Raw genomic sequence first — 17,517 nt, forward strand, 5'->3', positions numbered from 1 at the left:
AAGTAACTTGCCTAAGGGCATATACACAAATGTCTGGAGGAAGGATTTGAACCCGAGTCCCCCGTCTTTTAATCCTTTTGCTCTGTTCGTCCCACCCCGCATTAGAGGAAGGTTTCCCAGCCCTCCCCCAGTAAACTTCTATCAGTAGTATTAATTATCCTTTCTCCCCCCATTCAACAGGCAGAGCAGATGCATTACAGGGAAGGAGATACACAAAGGCTATTTTGTTCCAATTTAAAGGTGCTTTTAAGACCTTGACTGAGCCATAGCCCCTTTCTCTCCTCCCTTGAGTCCTTCTCGGCTGTGCTTCAGGATTATATAAAAGAAGGGCAAACAAAATTTATCAAGATGAGCTTAACTCTCAGAATTAGTTGGGTGTTCAGAAGTTATTATGAGGACATGTAAGCCCACAAAACAAAAACAAAAACAAAAAAAACCATGAGGAGCTGCTTCCATGAGGATCAGATTAGTGAATTTTTTAATCAAGAAAGAACAGCCTGTGATTGAACCCCTAGTCTTGCTGACATGCATTTGACTGTGTGCCCAGGCAGTAGGAACTTCTTCACTTTGTCGCATTTTGCTCCAGCTTCAGAATACCAAGACTGCTTCTGTATGATAGAATGGCAGCAAAATTGAGAATCTTAAGCTAAAAACTGGAGTGTAAATTTTCAAATTAGCTGGCAATAGGGGTCTATTCTGTTTGGCATGTGGAAATTGGAGGCACTTAGGGTTGTTAAAACGTTCATTTGTTGGATGAGTCAGTATTTTGTTATTGTCACTTACCAGAGGACGGTCACCAAAAGCATCGATCACACAGGCTCATTTGTTGCGGGGAGGCTCGACCACCTGAGTCCCCACCTGCTCTGCAGACAGTGAGGACCTTGACCTGCCCCAGAACAGGTCATCGCAGTGTCTCAGGCTGAGGGAGGCCTGGCTAGAATCCTGCATGTCTGCATTCTCAGCTCCGGGGATGAAAGTCAGATTTATTAGTGCACATTTTTCCTAAATATGTAGATTCTCTTTGTTGGCTTCATTATTTATCACTGCTATAACTTGACATGACCATGATACTGTGAGTACCTGAAGTCCCTAGTTCCTAGCTCAGAAAGCACTGTTAAAAATACAGGGATCTTTGATCTACAAATATATTTGTAAGCAAAATAACCATGAGCCCGGAGTTGCTGCTGAATTAAGAAGCAGCATGTATTTTTCATAGTCTTTGAAGATAATCAGTTATTCCCTTGCTCACTATGTGTATTCAGAAGGGTTTGGGGGGTTTGTTTTTGTTTTTTGCCTTTCTTCTACCATTAATAAAATCCCTTTGGCAGTCACTAGGCCAGTTTGATAATTTATGATCCGTGTTAACTTCTTGGAGGTACATAATGTTGTTATTCCCACTTTTCAGATATGGAAATTGAGGCCCAGATTAATTTATTCAGGATCACTTCCAATCCTAAATTCTGTGCTTAGTCTGTGCATATCGATTAAATGTATAGGCCCTGTCCATTATTACCTTACATCTTTAATATCTGTTAAAAGGGTCTTACTTCCATTTCCTTGGACAAAATGTATTAAACCCCCTGACAGTTACAGACTTCTTTTGTATAGACTAAACCCAATTGCTAATCTGTTTCCCCTTATGCTGAGCTTTAAAAATAAAAATGTACTTGGCAATAAGCTATATTGAAACTTGAAAGGGTGATAAGTCTTATTGGACTGTTGGCTCATTTCTGATGCAACAGTGTAAGATTAAACAAAACCTTCTTTGTTTTGAACATTATTCAGAATTATTTCTGACTTTACTAGTAGTATCTAAGCATTTTCAGGAAAATGCCCATCGAAAGACAGATATGCCAGGCAAAGTAGAGTTTGCCATTTGAACTGGTGAGAGAAAAGAGACATGGCAGTGGGAGGCAGGGGTCTTATCCTTATCACTGTATTTCTCACAAAATCTCCAACCTGTGCACCCCGTAACTTTTTCTTAGGCCTCCACAGTTTTCAGGGATGGAATTCAAATACCACGCCTGAATATTTCTTTTTAATCCTAAAATAGATGAACATTTAAAGCTTGCCTGATTCAAGGCTGAAAGACTTTTTCTATGTTAATCTCCAGTTGAAGCCTAACATGGATAGATTAACTTGTCTCTGAAAGAGCACTTTGTACTCCATGCCAACATAAGCTTATTGATGCATAACCTCTCCGCAGACAGGTTCTGTTGCTTACCATGTAGCAGTAGTGTGATTTCAGACAACGTATGGGCTTTCCTGAGTCTTGATGTCCTCCTCTGTAAAGACAGATAATAAAAATCCTTTACTTCTCTAATATGTTGCAAAAATTAACTAATATAATATTGATGAAATTCCTGGGCAAAATGCTCATCACCTGTAGAACTGTTTTCATAATCCATAGGAAGTAAAAACTAGGATGTCTTAGTTACTTAAGCAACTGTGAAATAATATACTAACTCCAGGTGAGTTAGTTCTATAATGTATCATAGTGGAAAAAAATAATAAAAACAGGATCTAGGTCAATTAATTTTAATATATCACCTCTACAGGGAGCATTTTTGGTTGTTACAGTGACCTCGGTGGGAACTGCTAGGAAATGGTTATTACTGAGGATATTTTACAATCACCACTGGACTTGGTGAAGCGGGCATGATTAAATGGTGACTCGGGAGGTACGGGAGATGGCAAACATTATGTATCAATTTGCAAGAATAATTAAAAAACAAATGTTTGACAGCACTGCAGAGGAATTTTTTCTTTGGGGGGGGTTCATAGGCAGAAGATGAATTTGTATACTGGCCAAGTCGAGAAGAATCCATGAACTGTGAGGCCTTTACCGTCACCCTTATCAGCAAAGACAGACTGTGCCTCTCTAATGAAGAACAAATTATCATCCATGACTTTATCCTTGAAGCTACACAGGTAACTTAAACCCCCATTTCTCAGTAACAGCCATATCTGGGCCCAGCATCATCTTTCTAAGTAGTAATAAAGTCACTTGCCACCCTCGAGACAGGCCCAGGCATTTGAGTATGACTTAATTTTAAATATGTACACTTCACTTTTTTCCTTCCTTCAAATATTTGCTTTTTTGCAGCTGGGTAGATGAAATGTAACTGTTCCTCTGATTGAGCATGCATACAAATAGGTCTGTTGACCTAATTATGAAAACAGTATACTAGAGCTCAACATTCTCTTTGCCACCAGAAATGTAAACCTTGCAATGTGTTACAAGTGATAATAGTAAGACTTTTTTTTTTAAGTAGTAAATGACATTTTGATATGTAATAACTTATTATGGGGTGGAAAAGACAGGCGCTCTCTGATATTAATAACTTAAATGATGATGTCTTCCTATAAATGTATAGATCAATAGGTTATGTAAAATCTCTTATAATTTATGGTCACTTAAAATTTTATTATCCTCTCAACAAAAATAAGATTCTGCTATCATGACCTGGTCCTTTTTTAAGGGCAGGCAGTCAGACCTCCCTACTATTTGGCACTCGTCAGTTATCTCTAATACATACTTTCTCAGGAACAAGTTCTAGTCCGCACGTTAACAGGTGTCAGGAAATAAAGGATGGGCTATATGACTTGTTGTATTGGTTACAGGATGACTACGTCCTAGAGGTTCGGCACTTCCAGTGTCCCAAATGGCCTAACCCAGATGCCCCCATCAGCAGTACTTTCGAACTTATCAATGTCATCAAGGAAGAGGCCTTAACAAGGGATGGCCCTACCATTGTTCATGATGAGTATGTATCTATTTCTTAACTTCAAAATTCAAACATTTTTCTTGTTGACTTGCTTTAGGAGTGGAAAGGGAAGATCCTGACCCTTCTTTCTGTGTTACCAGTGTGTGCAGGTGCCTGTTGTAGATCTGTTTGCATTTTAAGGTGTCAGGCCCTTCCCAGGCTTCAGATATTCCTGGTCTGTATGTTCTAGAAGGTCAAAGCACTATACCAGCCTATAAAAATAGACTTGCAAGCTTCCTGAGGTTTTATGTTTCAAACACCTAATTAAATAGATAATGTAAATAGTTATTTAATAACTTAATTAGTTACGTTTATTTTTATACCCTTACAGTGAATTTCAGCACTTATTAGAGAAGAAAGCTTTTTAAATACGATTTAGTTGATTAGGAGTGAGAATGTTACTATTAATCATAAATTTAGGGGCGCCTGGGTGGCTCAGTGGGTTAAGCCTCTGCCTTCAGCTCAGGTCGTGATCTCAGGGTCCTGGGATCAAGCCCCCCATCAGGATCTCTGCTCAGTGGGAAGCCTGTTTCCCCCTCTCTCTCTGCTTGCCTCTCTGCCTACTTGTGATCTATCAAATAAATAAACAGAATCTTTTTAAAAAAATCATAAGTTTAGAGCTTACAATGTGTTTTGAATTTTCAAGAATATGACTCTCAAAGAGAACAAATAATTTGCTCCTGGTGTCAGAGCTTCTAGGCACCCATGTGGTATCCAAACTCCAACATTTTCCTCTTTATTCAGAGAGAAAGGATCATAGATGAAACTTGTGATATGTGAATATTTGGAGTCAAACTTCGTGGCTGGGATGGACCTGTACATCAGTTGTGTCATCCCAGATTGTTTAGAAGCTCACAACATTTTTGCTAATATGGCACCAATTATAGATCCTCGTTTCTTGAAAAGAAAAAAAAATGATTTATTTTAGGGGAGGATGAGCAGGGCAGAGCAGAGGGAGAGAAGCAGACTCCTGCTGAACATGGAATCCAAGTAGGGCTCGATTCTGAGACCATGAGACCATGATCTCAGCCAAAACCAAGAGTCGGCCACTCAACCAATTGAGCCAGCCCGGCGCCCCTATATCCTCATTTCTGTTTTACTTCCAAGGTAGCTCCTTTGGAAATTCTCAGCAAATTCTCAGTGTATCCATTAAATTAGCAGCTACTCTGCTAACCTTTCAATTTGAAAGTAAGACTAAAGTTTTCATTTTTTTCTAAACAAATGTTGTAACATGAAGTGAACAGACTTTCAGCGTAGGTTAACACCTGTACCTCAAATCATGGTTCCCTCGTATTTGAAGATGGCCATAGTATTGGCTGCTTCCAAAGACTTTTAAGGTCTTTTTTTTTTTTTTTTTAAAGGAAATAATGACTATTTCAAAATGTTGGCCTGTTAATTAGATTAAGATGAGGGGGTCGGGGAAAGAGGGAAATGTAGTCGAGCTTTAAATATACTGAGATGCCTACAAACATGACAACAGCCAGCAATGTTTAAGTAGTGAAGCCAGGGGTGCCTGGGTGGCTCAGTGGGCTAAAGCCTCTGCCTTCGGCTCAGGTCATGATCCCAGGGTGCTGGGATCGAGCCCCGCATCGGACTCTGCTCAGCCAGAAGCCTGCTTCCTTCACTCTCTCTCTGCCTGCTTGTGATCTCTGTCAAATAAATAAATAAAATCTTAAAAAAAAAAAAATAGTGAAGCCAGCATCAAAATAACTGGGCAGCTGTTACTGGTCTATGAAAATTGGGGTATGTAAAATTAGGCCTGCTTCTGTAGCTTTTTTTCCCCCACTAATTTGTATTAGCTTTTCAAATACCTCTGGGTTTTGCCAACTTCTTCCCATTCAGACTGAATTCTAATGCTGCTGCCCAATTCTGTGACTGATTTTGCTGTTATTTTGTGCTCAATTCAGTAAAGCAGCTAAACTTCTATTTCACAGTAAGGGATGAGGGAAGGAAAAAACTAGCAATTGGTTAAACAATTTAAAAAGCTATTTATTTGTCTATATTCAATTTGGGGGGTATATTGTCTTATTCAGTGATTTTTATTGTATGCCACGTGCTAAAAATGTCACCCCTGAAATTAATCAAATGCAGCTTATTCTTAGGCCTACATAAGAAAAGAGCAAATGAGTTCTGAACTAGATCAGCACAAAGCATGTAAGTGAGCTGCATTAAAAGCCACCTGAAGAAACATGTTCTTTCTATTATATCCACTCTTTGGGAGATAAACAATTCCACAGAAGTGACTTTTCCACGTTACCCAAGCAAATTTGAAATTTTTAAACAGCTGCTACTGATAGTGCACTGTTCTGAACACCAGTTAGCTTTCCGTTTCCATCCTATCTACTTTTTCTGCCTCTAAATACCCCTTTTCCTGGTGGCCTCCAACCCTCTCAAATGTCGCCTATCTAAAACCAAACTCCGCTTCCCCAGCCATGGAGTTGGGCAAACCAGAAACCTACCAGAGTCCTTCTGGTGTGCCCCCCGCCCCCCATATCTTTCTGGCCATGAGTCTTCTTGATGTCCCCCATTCTTGCAGTACACTTGCCACATTCCTTTACGGTCTGGGTGAAACAGTCCTCCACTGAATTCCCACAGGCCCCCTTGCCCCTGCAAGTACTATTTCCTTTGAGGGCCCTTTCAGTCAGCGGATGGAGGATGTCAAAGTCACTCTCTTTGAAGAGGTAATCATTTAACAGCACTAACGACACCCCGTTCTTGCCAGTTCTGTTCTTGGGTACCGCTTCCTACTGCAACTACTTGTTCACAGGACTGTCACCCCCACCCCACGGAAACCAGCAGAGGTAACTCATTTGTCCCAGTCTCCACTGCGTGAAGCCCAATGCCTAGCACATAGTGGGTACTGGGCTTCAAACTGACCTTCCAAATAAGGATATGGACCGTATCCTTAATAGGAACTTTCCCCAGAGAGCCTTGTGCCTTGCATTTTGTTTATCATTATTTTCCCTCCTTACAAATGTTTGAACTCTATCAAAAGGAGAGGTGAGAAGGCCTGGCCACTTGCACTTAAGTCAAAGAGTTGAACTTCTGAGCGGACAGACTTGATATTTATTAGGTCTTCACAGACATCTCTTAATACCAACTCTCAGGGTTCTCAGCTGTGTGCCAGATGGATGAAACTTCTAGATAAATGATCTAAGGATAAAATTCCACACCCCAAAGTAAACTGATTCTATTTGAAGACAAGCACAGCTTAAAGGCAAACTGCTTTATTCACAGCATCCTGTAGTCAAGACCGTTCTGTTCAGAGACTCCTCTATCAGCATTACTGTCAGATTTTTTTAAGTAGAGCCTACATTCCTACAGAAGAAGTTTGGAACATGAGCACAGTTTTTATAGTCTCATGAGACTACAGATTAGACATTGACTCACACAGATCAGTTTCTTGTGCAAATATTTAATGTTATATCTATCACCCTTTTAGAGCTCCTAGAAGACTAATTCCATTAACAATTCTCAAAGTATGTCCTGAGGACTACAGGTTGGGAAGGAGGCCATTCCAGGAGATTCAAAAGTTCAAAACTATTTTCATAATAATGCAAAGATACCATTTGCCTTGTTCCTTCTTACTCTGATGGCTACCATAATGTGTGCTTACGTGGTTTTGTGTATAACGTTTTCTCAGTTCCAATTTTTGATAGAGTAAATATTGGTAGATAAAGCCCAAATAAACAAAAGCTCTTTGAGGATCACCAATAACCTTTTATTTTCATTTGATCCTGAGAGAAGCAGTAGGAGATGTAGAACTATCTGGACTGCTTTCTCTGTCAACTGCTGCAAAGATACCCACAAATAATAACTGTTTTCCTTTTCTATTTAGATCCTCTCTTCTCACAGGAGACAATAAGCCAGTGTGAAGCTAATAGGGCCTCTGTACACAAATAGTAAGTGTCAGCAAGGACCAGCTAATATCATTTCTGGAGTCCCGTGTAAAATGGAAATGCAGGAACTCTTGTTCAAAAATTAAGATTTTCCAGATGAAGAGTTCAAAGTAATAGTCATAAAGATACTCACCAGACTGGAGAGAAGAATGGATGAACTCAGAACCTCAACAAAGAAATAGAAAATATAAAAAAGAACCAATAACTGAAAATGAAAAATATACTAAAGGGAATGTATACTAACATTCCATTGCAGGGGTCCCAGATGGAGAAGAGAGAGAGGAAGGGACAGAAAACTTCCCTAACCTGAGGAAGGAAACAAACATCCCAAACAAGACGAGCCAAGGGCGGTCCACAGCAAGACACATAATAGTTACAAATATAAAAAGTCTTAAAAGCATCAACAGAGGATGAAGCCCTAGATGGAGCCCTGTGTTGGGCTCCCTGCTCAGCGAGGAGTCTCCTTCTCCCTCTGCCTGCTGTTCCCTCTGCTTGTATTCTCTCTCTCTCTCTCTCTCAAATAAAATTTTAAAAGATAAAAAGGATCAATCCAATAAGAGGATATACACTTTTAAGTATCTATGCACCCAATGTAGGAGCACCTAAATATCTAACAATATTAACAGACATAAAGGGGGAAACTGACAGTAATAAAATAGGTCATCCAGACAGAAAATTAGTAAAGAAACATTGGCTTTGAACAATACATTAGACCAGGTAGATTTAACAGATACATACGGAACATTCCATCTGGAACAGCAGAATACATATTTCTCCAGGATAGATCACATACTAGGCATAAAACAAGTCTCCAAAAATCTAAAAAGAATGAAATCACATCAAACATTTTTTCTGACCACAGCAGTATGAAACTAAATTATAAGAAAAAAACTGGAAATAAAAACAAACATATGGAGGATGAGTTAAGAAATCAAAAAGGAAGTCAAAAAATACCTGGAGAAAAATTAAAATGGGAGCACAAAATCTTTCAGGTTCAAAATATTTTGAGATGCAGCAAAAGCAGTTTTAAGAAGAAAATTTATAGCAATACAGGCCTACCTCAAGGAACACAAAAAATAAACAATCTAACCTTAGTAACCTGAAGGAACTAGAAAAAGAACAAAGCCAAAAATTATTAGAAGGAAGGAAATAAAGATGAGAGTAGAAATAAATGGAGACTTAAGAAACTATAGAAAAGATCAGTTAAACAAAGACCTGGTTCTTTGAAAAGATAAGCAAGACTGATAAATTTTTAACCAGACTCTTCAAGGAAGAAAGCAGACTCTAATAACATTAGAAATGAAAGAAGTAACAACCAACACCAAAGAAATAGAAAAGATTATAGTAGACTACTACTAAAAATTAGAAGCTAGCAAATGAGACAAACCTAGAAGACATAGAAAAATTCTTAGAAAAAACTTCCAAGGCTGAATTAGATGTAGAGAATCTGAGCAAACCAATTACTAGTGACAAAATTGAATCTGTAATGTAAACTTCCTAACAAACAAAAGTCCAGGACCAGATGGCTGCACAGAGGAACTCTACCAAAGATATTTTTTAAGATTTTATTTATTTCTTTGAGAGAGAGAAAGAGCGAGTTGGGGGAGGAACAGAGGGAGAGAGACAAGCAGATTCCACACTGAGCTTGAAGCCCAACAATGGACTTGATCCCACGACCCTGAAATCATGACCTGATCCAAAATCAAGAGTCGGATGCTTAACTGACTGAGCCACCTAGGTATCCCTCTACCAAACATTTAAAATAGAGTTAATACATATCCTTCTCAAAACTATTAAAAAAAAAAAAAAAAGCCAGAAGAGGAAGGAATTTATTCTAAGAAGCCACCATTACCCTGCTACCAAAACCAAAGATACTACCAAAAAAGAGAAAATTATAGGCAATATCTCTGGCAAACATGGATGGAAAAATCTTTTACAGAATATTAGCAAACTAAATTCAGTTCTGATTTCCAAGATCAGATGGGATTTATTTGAGGATGGCAAGGATGGTTTGATATCTACAAACTAATCACATGATATACTACCTTAACCAAATGAATGATAAAAATTATGATTATGGCAATAGATTCAGAAAAAGCATTTGACAAAATTCAAAGTCTACTCTTGATAAAATCTCTCAACAGAGGGGGTTAACAGGGAACATATCTAAACACAACAAAGGCTATATATGACAGCTAATATTCTCAACATAGGTAATAAGATCAGGAATAAGAAAAGGATGTCCACTGTCCCCATTTTTATTCAACAAAGTACTAGAAGTCTTAACCACAATAATCAGACAAGAAAATGCAAAAAAAAGGCATAAAAATTGGTAAGGAGGGCGCCTGGGTGGCTCAGTGGGTTAAGCCTCTGCCTTTGGCTTGGGTCATGATCTTGGGGTCCTTGGATCAAGCCCCACATTAGGCTCTCTGCTCGGCAGGGAGCCTGCTTCCCCCTCTTTCTGTGCCTGCCTCTCTGCCTACTTGTGATCTCTCTCTGTGTCAAATAAATAAATACAATCTTTAAAAAAAAATTGGTAAAGAAGAGGTAAGACTCACTATTTGCAAATGGTACTATAGAATGAATGAATTTAGTAAAGTTGCTGGATACAAAATCAATATACAGAAATCTGTTGTGTTTCTATACAATAATAAGGAAGTGGCAGAAAACAACACAATCCATTTATAATCACATCAAAAAGAACAGAGTAACTAGACATAAACCTACCCAAGAAGAAGAAAGAGCTATACTCTGAAAACTTTAGGATGCTGATGAAAAAGACTGAAAATAATACAAGTGGAAAGACATACCATTCTTATTTTAACAGTTATTAAAATGTCCATACTATCCAAAATAACCTATAGATTCAATGCAATTCTTGCCCCAAAACTAGAACAAATAATCCTAAAATTTGCATGGAACTACAAAAACCACTAACAGCCAAAGCAATTTTGAAAAAGAACAAAGCTGGAGGTGTCCCAGTCCCTAATTTCAAACTATACTACAAAGCTGAGGTAATCAAACCACTATGGCACTGATACGGAGACAGACATCTGGATCAGTGGAACAGAATTAAAAGCCCAGAAATAAACCCACATTTATATGATCAAGTATCTACAACAAAGAAGACAATAATATACAAAAGAGAAAAGACCATCTTTTCATAAGTGATGCTGAGAAAACTAGTTAAATGCAAAAAAAAAAAAAAAAAAACTGGACGACTTTCTTACACCATACACAAAAATAAACTCAAAATGGATTAAAGACCTCGATGTGAGACGTGAAACCATAAAAGCCCTAAAAGAAAACGCTGGCAGTGATCTCTTGCACATCCGCCCTTAGCGTTATTTTTCTGGATCTGTGTCCTCAGTAAAGGAAACAAAAGCACAAATAAACAGTTGAGACTTTATTAAACGACAGACCTTTTGCATAGTGAAGGAAGCCAACAGAGCACAGGACAGCTTCCCGAACAGGAGAAGACATTGGCAAATAATATATCTGATATGAAGCTAATACCCAAAATATATGAAGAACTCATAAAACTTAAAAACTGATAATAACCTGATTAAAAATGGGCAGAAGACCTGAATCAACCTTTGTCCAAAGAAAATATCCAAAGATGACCAACAGACACATGAAAAGGTGCTCAATACCACTAATCATCAGGGAGAAGCAAGTCAAAACCATAGTGATATGTCACCCTGCACCAGTCGGAATGGCTACTATAAAAAGGGGAAGTAACTAGCATTGGTGAGGATGTAAAGAAAAGGGAACCCTTGAGCACTGTGTGCGGGAATATAAATCGGTGAAGCTACTGTATCAAAGTGTAGAGCAGTTCCTCAGAAAAGTAAAAATAGAAATACCATGTGATCTAGTAATTCCACTTCTGGGCATTTACCAAAAGAGCACAAAAGTACAGACTGAAAAAGATGCACGCATCCCTAGGTTCATTGCAGCATTATTTACAATAGCCACAATATGGAAGAAACCTTAAGTTTCCATAAACAGATGAGTGGATAAAGATGTGGTGTGTACATACAGTGGAATATTACTTAGCCATAAAAAAGGAGGAACTTACCATTTACAACAACATGGGTGGAATTAGAGGGTATTAGGGTAAGTGAAATAAGTCCTAGAAGACAAATACCACATAATTTCACATCTGTATGGAATCTAAAAAACAAAAACAGAAACAGACTCAAATACAGAGCAAACTTGTGTTTGTCAGAGGGCAGTAGGAGATGGGCAAAACTGGTGAAAGGAATTAGTAGGTACGAACTTCCAGTTGTAGGTAAATCATAGGGATGAAAAGTACAGCATAGGGAAAATAGTTAATACTGTAATAACTTTGGTCACTACGCTTATCTTGGTGAATATTTCAAAATATGTATGCTTGTCAAATCACTAGGTTATCCACGTGAAACTAATAAATTGTCAACTATACCTCAGTAAAAAAATAACTTACAGATGGCAACAGCACAGCATTAAACTAAGAGGAGATGAGGAGATGCATCCAAGTGCAGAACTCTCCACAAGCACACAGACTGAAGCCAGGAATATGGCCCTGGGTGCAGTCCGGTCCAGAGCTGTCATTGAATTCTGCTTCACACTGCCTCCCACTGGTTGTCACAGGAAGTACTCCTGCACTCACCTCATTGCTTCAGACTACCTTTTTTTCCTACTTTATTTTCTCATTCACATCCAAGGTTTTAATTTCTTAAAGTCTTGTGGAGGGCTTTTGTGTTGCCTTTATTCCCCCAGACTAATGGATACTCCGGCTTTAATTCTGTGTTCCTTCCTGCCATAATGATTTCTAAGGGAAGCTTCACTTTCTCCTAGTAAAAGGGTTATAACTCTAAATGTCGTTCTTTTTTTTTTTTTAAGATTTTATTTATTTGACAGAGAGAGATCACAAGCAGGCAGAGAGGCAGGCAGAGGGGGAGGGGGAAGCAGGCTCCCCACTGAGCAGAGAGCCTGACGTGGAGCTCGATCCCAGGACCCTGAGATCATGACCTGAGCCGAAGGCAGAGGCTTAACCCACTGAGCCACCCAGGCGCCCTAAATTTCATTCTTGTTTATGATTTTTAAAACGTTTTAAAAGCAAAGGTAGGATAATTAAATAATTATATGGAACAGTAAAAAGTATCATTAAATGCACAGAGGTGTATACACTGATGATACAAGGAACCCCAGTGTATTTTAAAATTAACAGAGAACATTTAAAAACATTACTTACATCAGGAACTTCCAGTATTTTTATTTCCTTGAGGCATAGGCAAGAAAAGATGAAAATACATTTGGCTCTTTTCTTAACTGCGAAATATAAATAAACTTTGCTCTCATTGGGCCCTTTGAGAAAGGCAAACAAACTACCAAAGCCAATGTATTTATACTTGCTTTATGTAGGTTATAAACTACTTGTATTACTTTTTCACCAAGTCCTTATAGTTAGAAGTGCAGACCCATAAAACTCGACAAACATCCTTTAATCCTTCTTAATTTCTCTAAACTTCTGAGAATGGCCTTCAGTTTTTCAGGCTTTTTCATTATAATGCTTGGTATGCAGAAGATACTTAAATTATCTGTATATTTGACTAATATTAGTTAGTTTCTAGTCTTGAAATCTTACTATGTATGTACTTTTAATTTAGGTACTTTTTTTAAAAGTGGCAAAATCTATCAAAGGCAATCTAAGGAAAGGCCAGAGTACTCCCACTGCATAATAAAATAATGAAATATGTAATACCTGACTTTCCTATCTGAATGGCTATGAATAGCTCTAAGAAAAAGATTAAATGGGGGGAAGGGTCCTGAGTCTTAACAGTTTCACGAGAACAGAGTAAGCAAAAGTTAGATTTTATCCTACTGAGAAAAAAAAGTACAGATGATTTAAATTATGAGGATAACCAACATGGATCTAACAGAAGACTATGGCATTAATCAGAAACACATTATTAAAAAAAAAACACGTTATTAAGCAAGAACAAATGAGAGTCTAAGAAATGGGAAAAACAAGAGATGGTCTAGCAGTAGAGTAGACAGAAGTGAAATCAAACTCCATTACAGAAGCTAGGTAAGTTCTAATCTATGTCTGAGAGGTGATCCATGTTGAGAAAAGAGACTAAAGAAGAAGAAATAAAGGCTGAGATTTTCTAAGACATGAATAAAGGATGAGTAAAGTCTCATAAAACTTAATATTTTGGAGAACAATGAAGAAAACAATTAAGGAAGTTATAAAATTACACTGGGAAGGGAAAATATACCATTGATTAAATATTAATATATAAGAAATTTTTAAAAATATTTCATAACTGTTAATTTGCTTAGGCTTGACCATGTTTACATATTGTTAAAAATCCTAATTATTGGGGCGCGTGGGTGGCTCAGTGGTTAAGCCTCTGCCTTTGGCTTGGGTCATGATCCCAGGGTCCTGGGATCAAGCCCCGCATCGGGCTCTCTGCTCAGCAGGAAGCCTGCTTCCTCCTCTCTCTCTGCCTCTCTGCCTACTTGTGATCTCCGCCTATCAAGTAAATAAATAAAATCTTTAAAAATATATATTTTTTAAAAATCCTAATTCTTTTCTTTTTTTAAGATTTTATTTATTTATTTGACAGAGAGAGATCACAAGTAGGCAGAGAGGCAGGCAGAGAGAGGGGGGCGGGAAGCAGGCTCCCTGCTAAGCAGAGAGCCCCAGGCGGGGCTCCCAGGACCCTGAGATCATGACCTGAGCCTAAGGCAGATAGAGGCTTAATCCACTGAGCCACCCAGGCGCCCCCAAATCCTAATTCTTACATGAAAATAACTAATGAATAAAATGTTTGGGATATGCTTCAAAGTATATGGGAAAGGAAATAGATGTGAAACAAGTTTGGCCATGAGCCCGTGACCACTGGAACTGAGTTATTGCTATGTGAAGGTGACTGAGCTTGTGCATGTGTTTGATGTTTTCTAATAATAAAAGGTTAAAAATAGAAATATTTTAAAGGAAATAAACACTTGAAATTCTTTATACTAATAAATGTTGAAGAGCTGAATAACAGGTGAGTTCCCAAACTGCTAAGATCCACCAAGTGCTCACCAAGCTACCCTTGAACAGTAACAAGAGGAAATTTAATATAACCATGATTTTTTTTTAAAAAAAAAGGGAGGGGGGGCTAGCACCAGAATGGAAAAGTATAGGCCAGTCTTACTTATTTGATTATGGCTGTAAAAATCTAAGTAAAATACTGTCAAATAAAATTCAGTGTGTTGAGTTAAAAGAATTTTGTATGATGAAAAAGTAAGATTTACCCTAGGGCTTATAGAGGTGGTTAAATGTTACCACTGTTCTCTCAAGTGAATGCAGGACATAATCAAAGGAATTTCTTTCAAAAAGTCAATAGATGTTGGAAAGTACAGAATAAAATCATTCATTCATAATCTCCCTCCCCAAAAGAAAACACTCTTAGCAAACTGAAAGTCAAAAGCATTTTCTTTAACTTGATAACTATTATTTATTAGAAGCCTAAGCAAACATCATTATTTAATACTAAAAGCTTAGAAGCTTTACCATTAAAGAAAACAATATGATACCACCTTGCAAATACTGGTTAGAATGCAGAACTATAGGATTCTAGCCAGTACAATAAAAGCAAAAGATGAAAGAAATAGAAAAGTTGAAAAGAAACAAACCTGATATTATTGGTAGATAAAGATGTTGCTGGCTTCCCAGAGAATCCACAAATTACTAGGAACTGCATGGCTGGATACAAGTTCACCATGTGAAAATCAGTAACTGTCCTGTATTTTCCAAGAAAAATGTAATCAAGAGAGGCCATTCTTAGCAGTAACAAACACTAACATTGAGAAATTACCCTAAAATGAAAGTGCCAAAGACAATAAAGAAAACTATAAAATATAATTGAAAACTACAAAAGACATGAACAAAGGGAGAAAAGACCTCATGTTCATGAACAGAAAAACTCAAAAAAGATGTTAATTACCTCAAACGTGTATGTGTGTGTGTTCGGGTGTTCGGCACAAGCTAACCAAAATACCAATAAAACTTGTATTTCTTGACAATCCAGTTTTACATGAAACAGGATGGGGAGGGATAGAGGGATAGAGGTGTTTGGAAATGAGAATAAAAACGAAAATGGAAGTATGTTTGAAGCACAAAAGAAAAATGAAAATGAACGTAGAGGTGACCAGGTCTAGTGTAGATACTTGCTTTTTCAGATTCCGAGACTTATCAAAACCTTATGGGAATTAAAACATATCCAAGGAAATACAAAAAACATATTAAAGAGCCAGAGAGTTCAGAAATAGGCCTGTATATATAAGGATTTAGTATATGATATAAAGGAAACTCAAGTCAATGAGAAAAGATGAGACTATCCAATTAAAAAAAGTAGTTATCCATGGGAAAAATAACTAAAATCAGACCTTTACCTTCCATCTAAATGAGATTCAGATGAATTAAACAATCAAATGTAAAAAATAAAAATAGAAAAATGTCAGAGAATGTTATCAAAATGCTGGGTTAGAAAAAGCATTCTCAAGATTCCAGTTAAGCCAAAAATAAAAGACTGATCATTTTGATTATGGGTAAACTATACTTCAGTTTAACAAAAACGCCTACAAACAATGTTAAGAGAAATCAGAGACTGGAAAAAATATTTCCAACCTATCCAACAAATAAAAGAGACAAAGCTAAGAAAAATGGCCAAAGTATATTATTAAACAGTTTCAGAGGAGGAACTATAGATGGACCATAAACCCAGAAGATTCTCCACCTCCCTGATAATAGAGAAAATACAAATTAATTTTTGTATTCTACAGATAGAATTTTTCACCCATCAAATTAGCAGAAGCATGTCAACTTTAAAATGATGAAGAGAGGGGCACCTGGGTGGCTCAGTCCATTGAGCGTCTGCCTTCAGTTCAGATCATGATCTCAAGGTCCCAGAACTGAGCCCTGCGTCAGGCTCCCGGCCTAGTGAAGCATCTGCTTCTCCCTCTACCCTTCTGCCTCTCTCTCAAATAAATAAATCTTAAAAAAAAAAAATTAAAATGATGAAGCACGTATTCTCCTGGGAAAGGTATGAATAGGTAACAACCACTATGAGAGAAATACCACAGCATCTTTAAAACTAAAGATGGGCGTGCCTGTGACCTAGTTCTACTCGCGGTACTTCTGCTGGTGCGCACGAGATACGGACAACGGGTATGGCCATCTGCAGGGAAAAGAGGATGTCCAGTTCGCACACAGCACATGAAGTCACGAGCTGGGCTGAAATGTACTGATACACCAAACCCTGGGCGGCTGGACCTAAATGTGTAACATGTTTTACCTCAAGATAGGTTACCTCTTACGCTGGGGACTCTGGTCTTTTTGTATTAAAGATGTGCAACATCTGTAATGGCCTAATTGTATCTGACAATAATAAGCTCAAAACTGCACACCTAATAGTTTTTAACCAAATAGTGAACACGGGGTATAAAACTCTAGTTTCATTTCGACCAGCATCACCACCTGGAACAATTCATTTAATCCTCTGCTTTCTTATCACTGAGAAGCCACCACAGGTTCCTGGAAAAAATGGGGCTGCCAGTCCAGCCCGATGGGAAGGCCATCCTTCTAAGTGTGCGTGCATGTGTGTGTGTGTAAGAAAGAGTGTGTGCCATGTTTTTCTGAGACTTTTTTCGAGAGTACTCTAATGACAAATTCCACTTCAGTGCCAAAAATAATTACCTAATATGAAATTCATTTTGAAAAATTTTGGACTGCACTTTGAGCCATATAGTTCCATTTCAAGTCACATTCTGGAAGTTCAATTTAACCATTTGGGATGGTTAAAAAAAATTTTATT

The 17,517-nt window shown here is 37.8% G+C and overlaps 1 protein-coding gene across 3 annotated transcripts in view; it reads left to right on the plus strand.

Moving 5' to 3' along the window:
* PTPRG (protein tyrosine phosphatase receptor type G) overlaps positions 1–17,517 on the plus strand; it is a 698,789-nt gene that overhangs the window by 675,572 nt on the left and 5,700 nt on the right. For all 3 annotated transcript variants that reach the window (XM_059390081.1, XM_059390080.1, XM_059390082.1), the window contains 2 exons: positions 2,785–2,931; positions 3,625–3,767. In XM_059390081.1, the coding sequence (XP_059246064.1) occupies positions 2,785–2,931; positions 3,625–3,767 (290 nt within the window). The remainder of the gene's footprint in view (positions 1–2,784; positions 2,932–3,624; positions 3,768–17,517) is intronic.

The sequence above is a fragment of the Mustela nigripes genome, chromosome 2, assembly GCF_022355385.1.
Source record: "Mustela nigripes isolate SB6536 chromosome 2, MUSNIG.SB6536, whole genome shotgun sequence".
NCBI lineage: Eukaryota > Metazoa > Chordata > Mammalia > Carnivora > Mustelidae > Mustela > Mustela nigripes.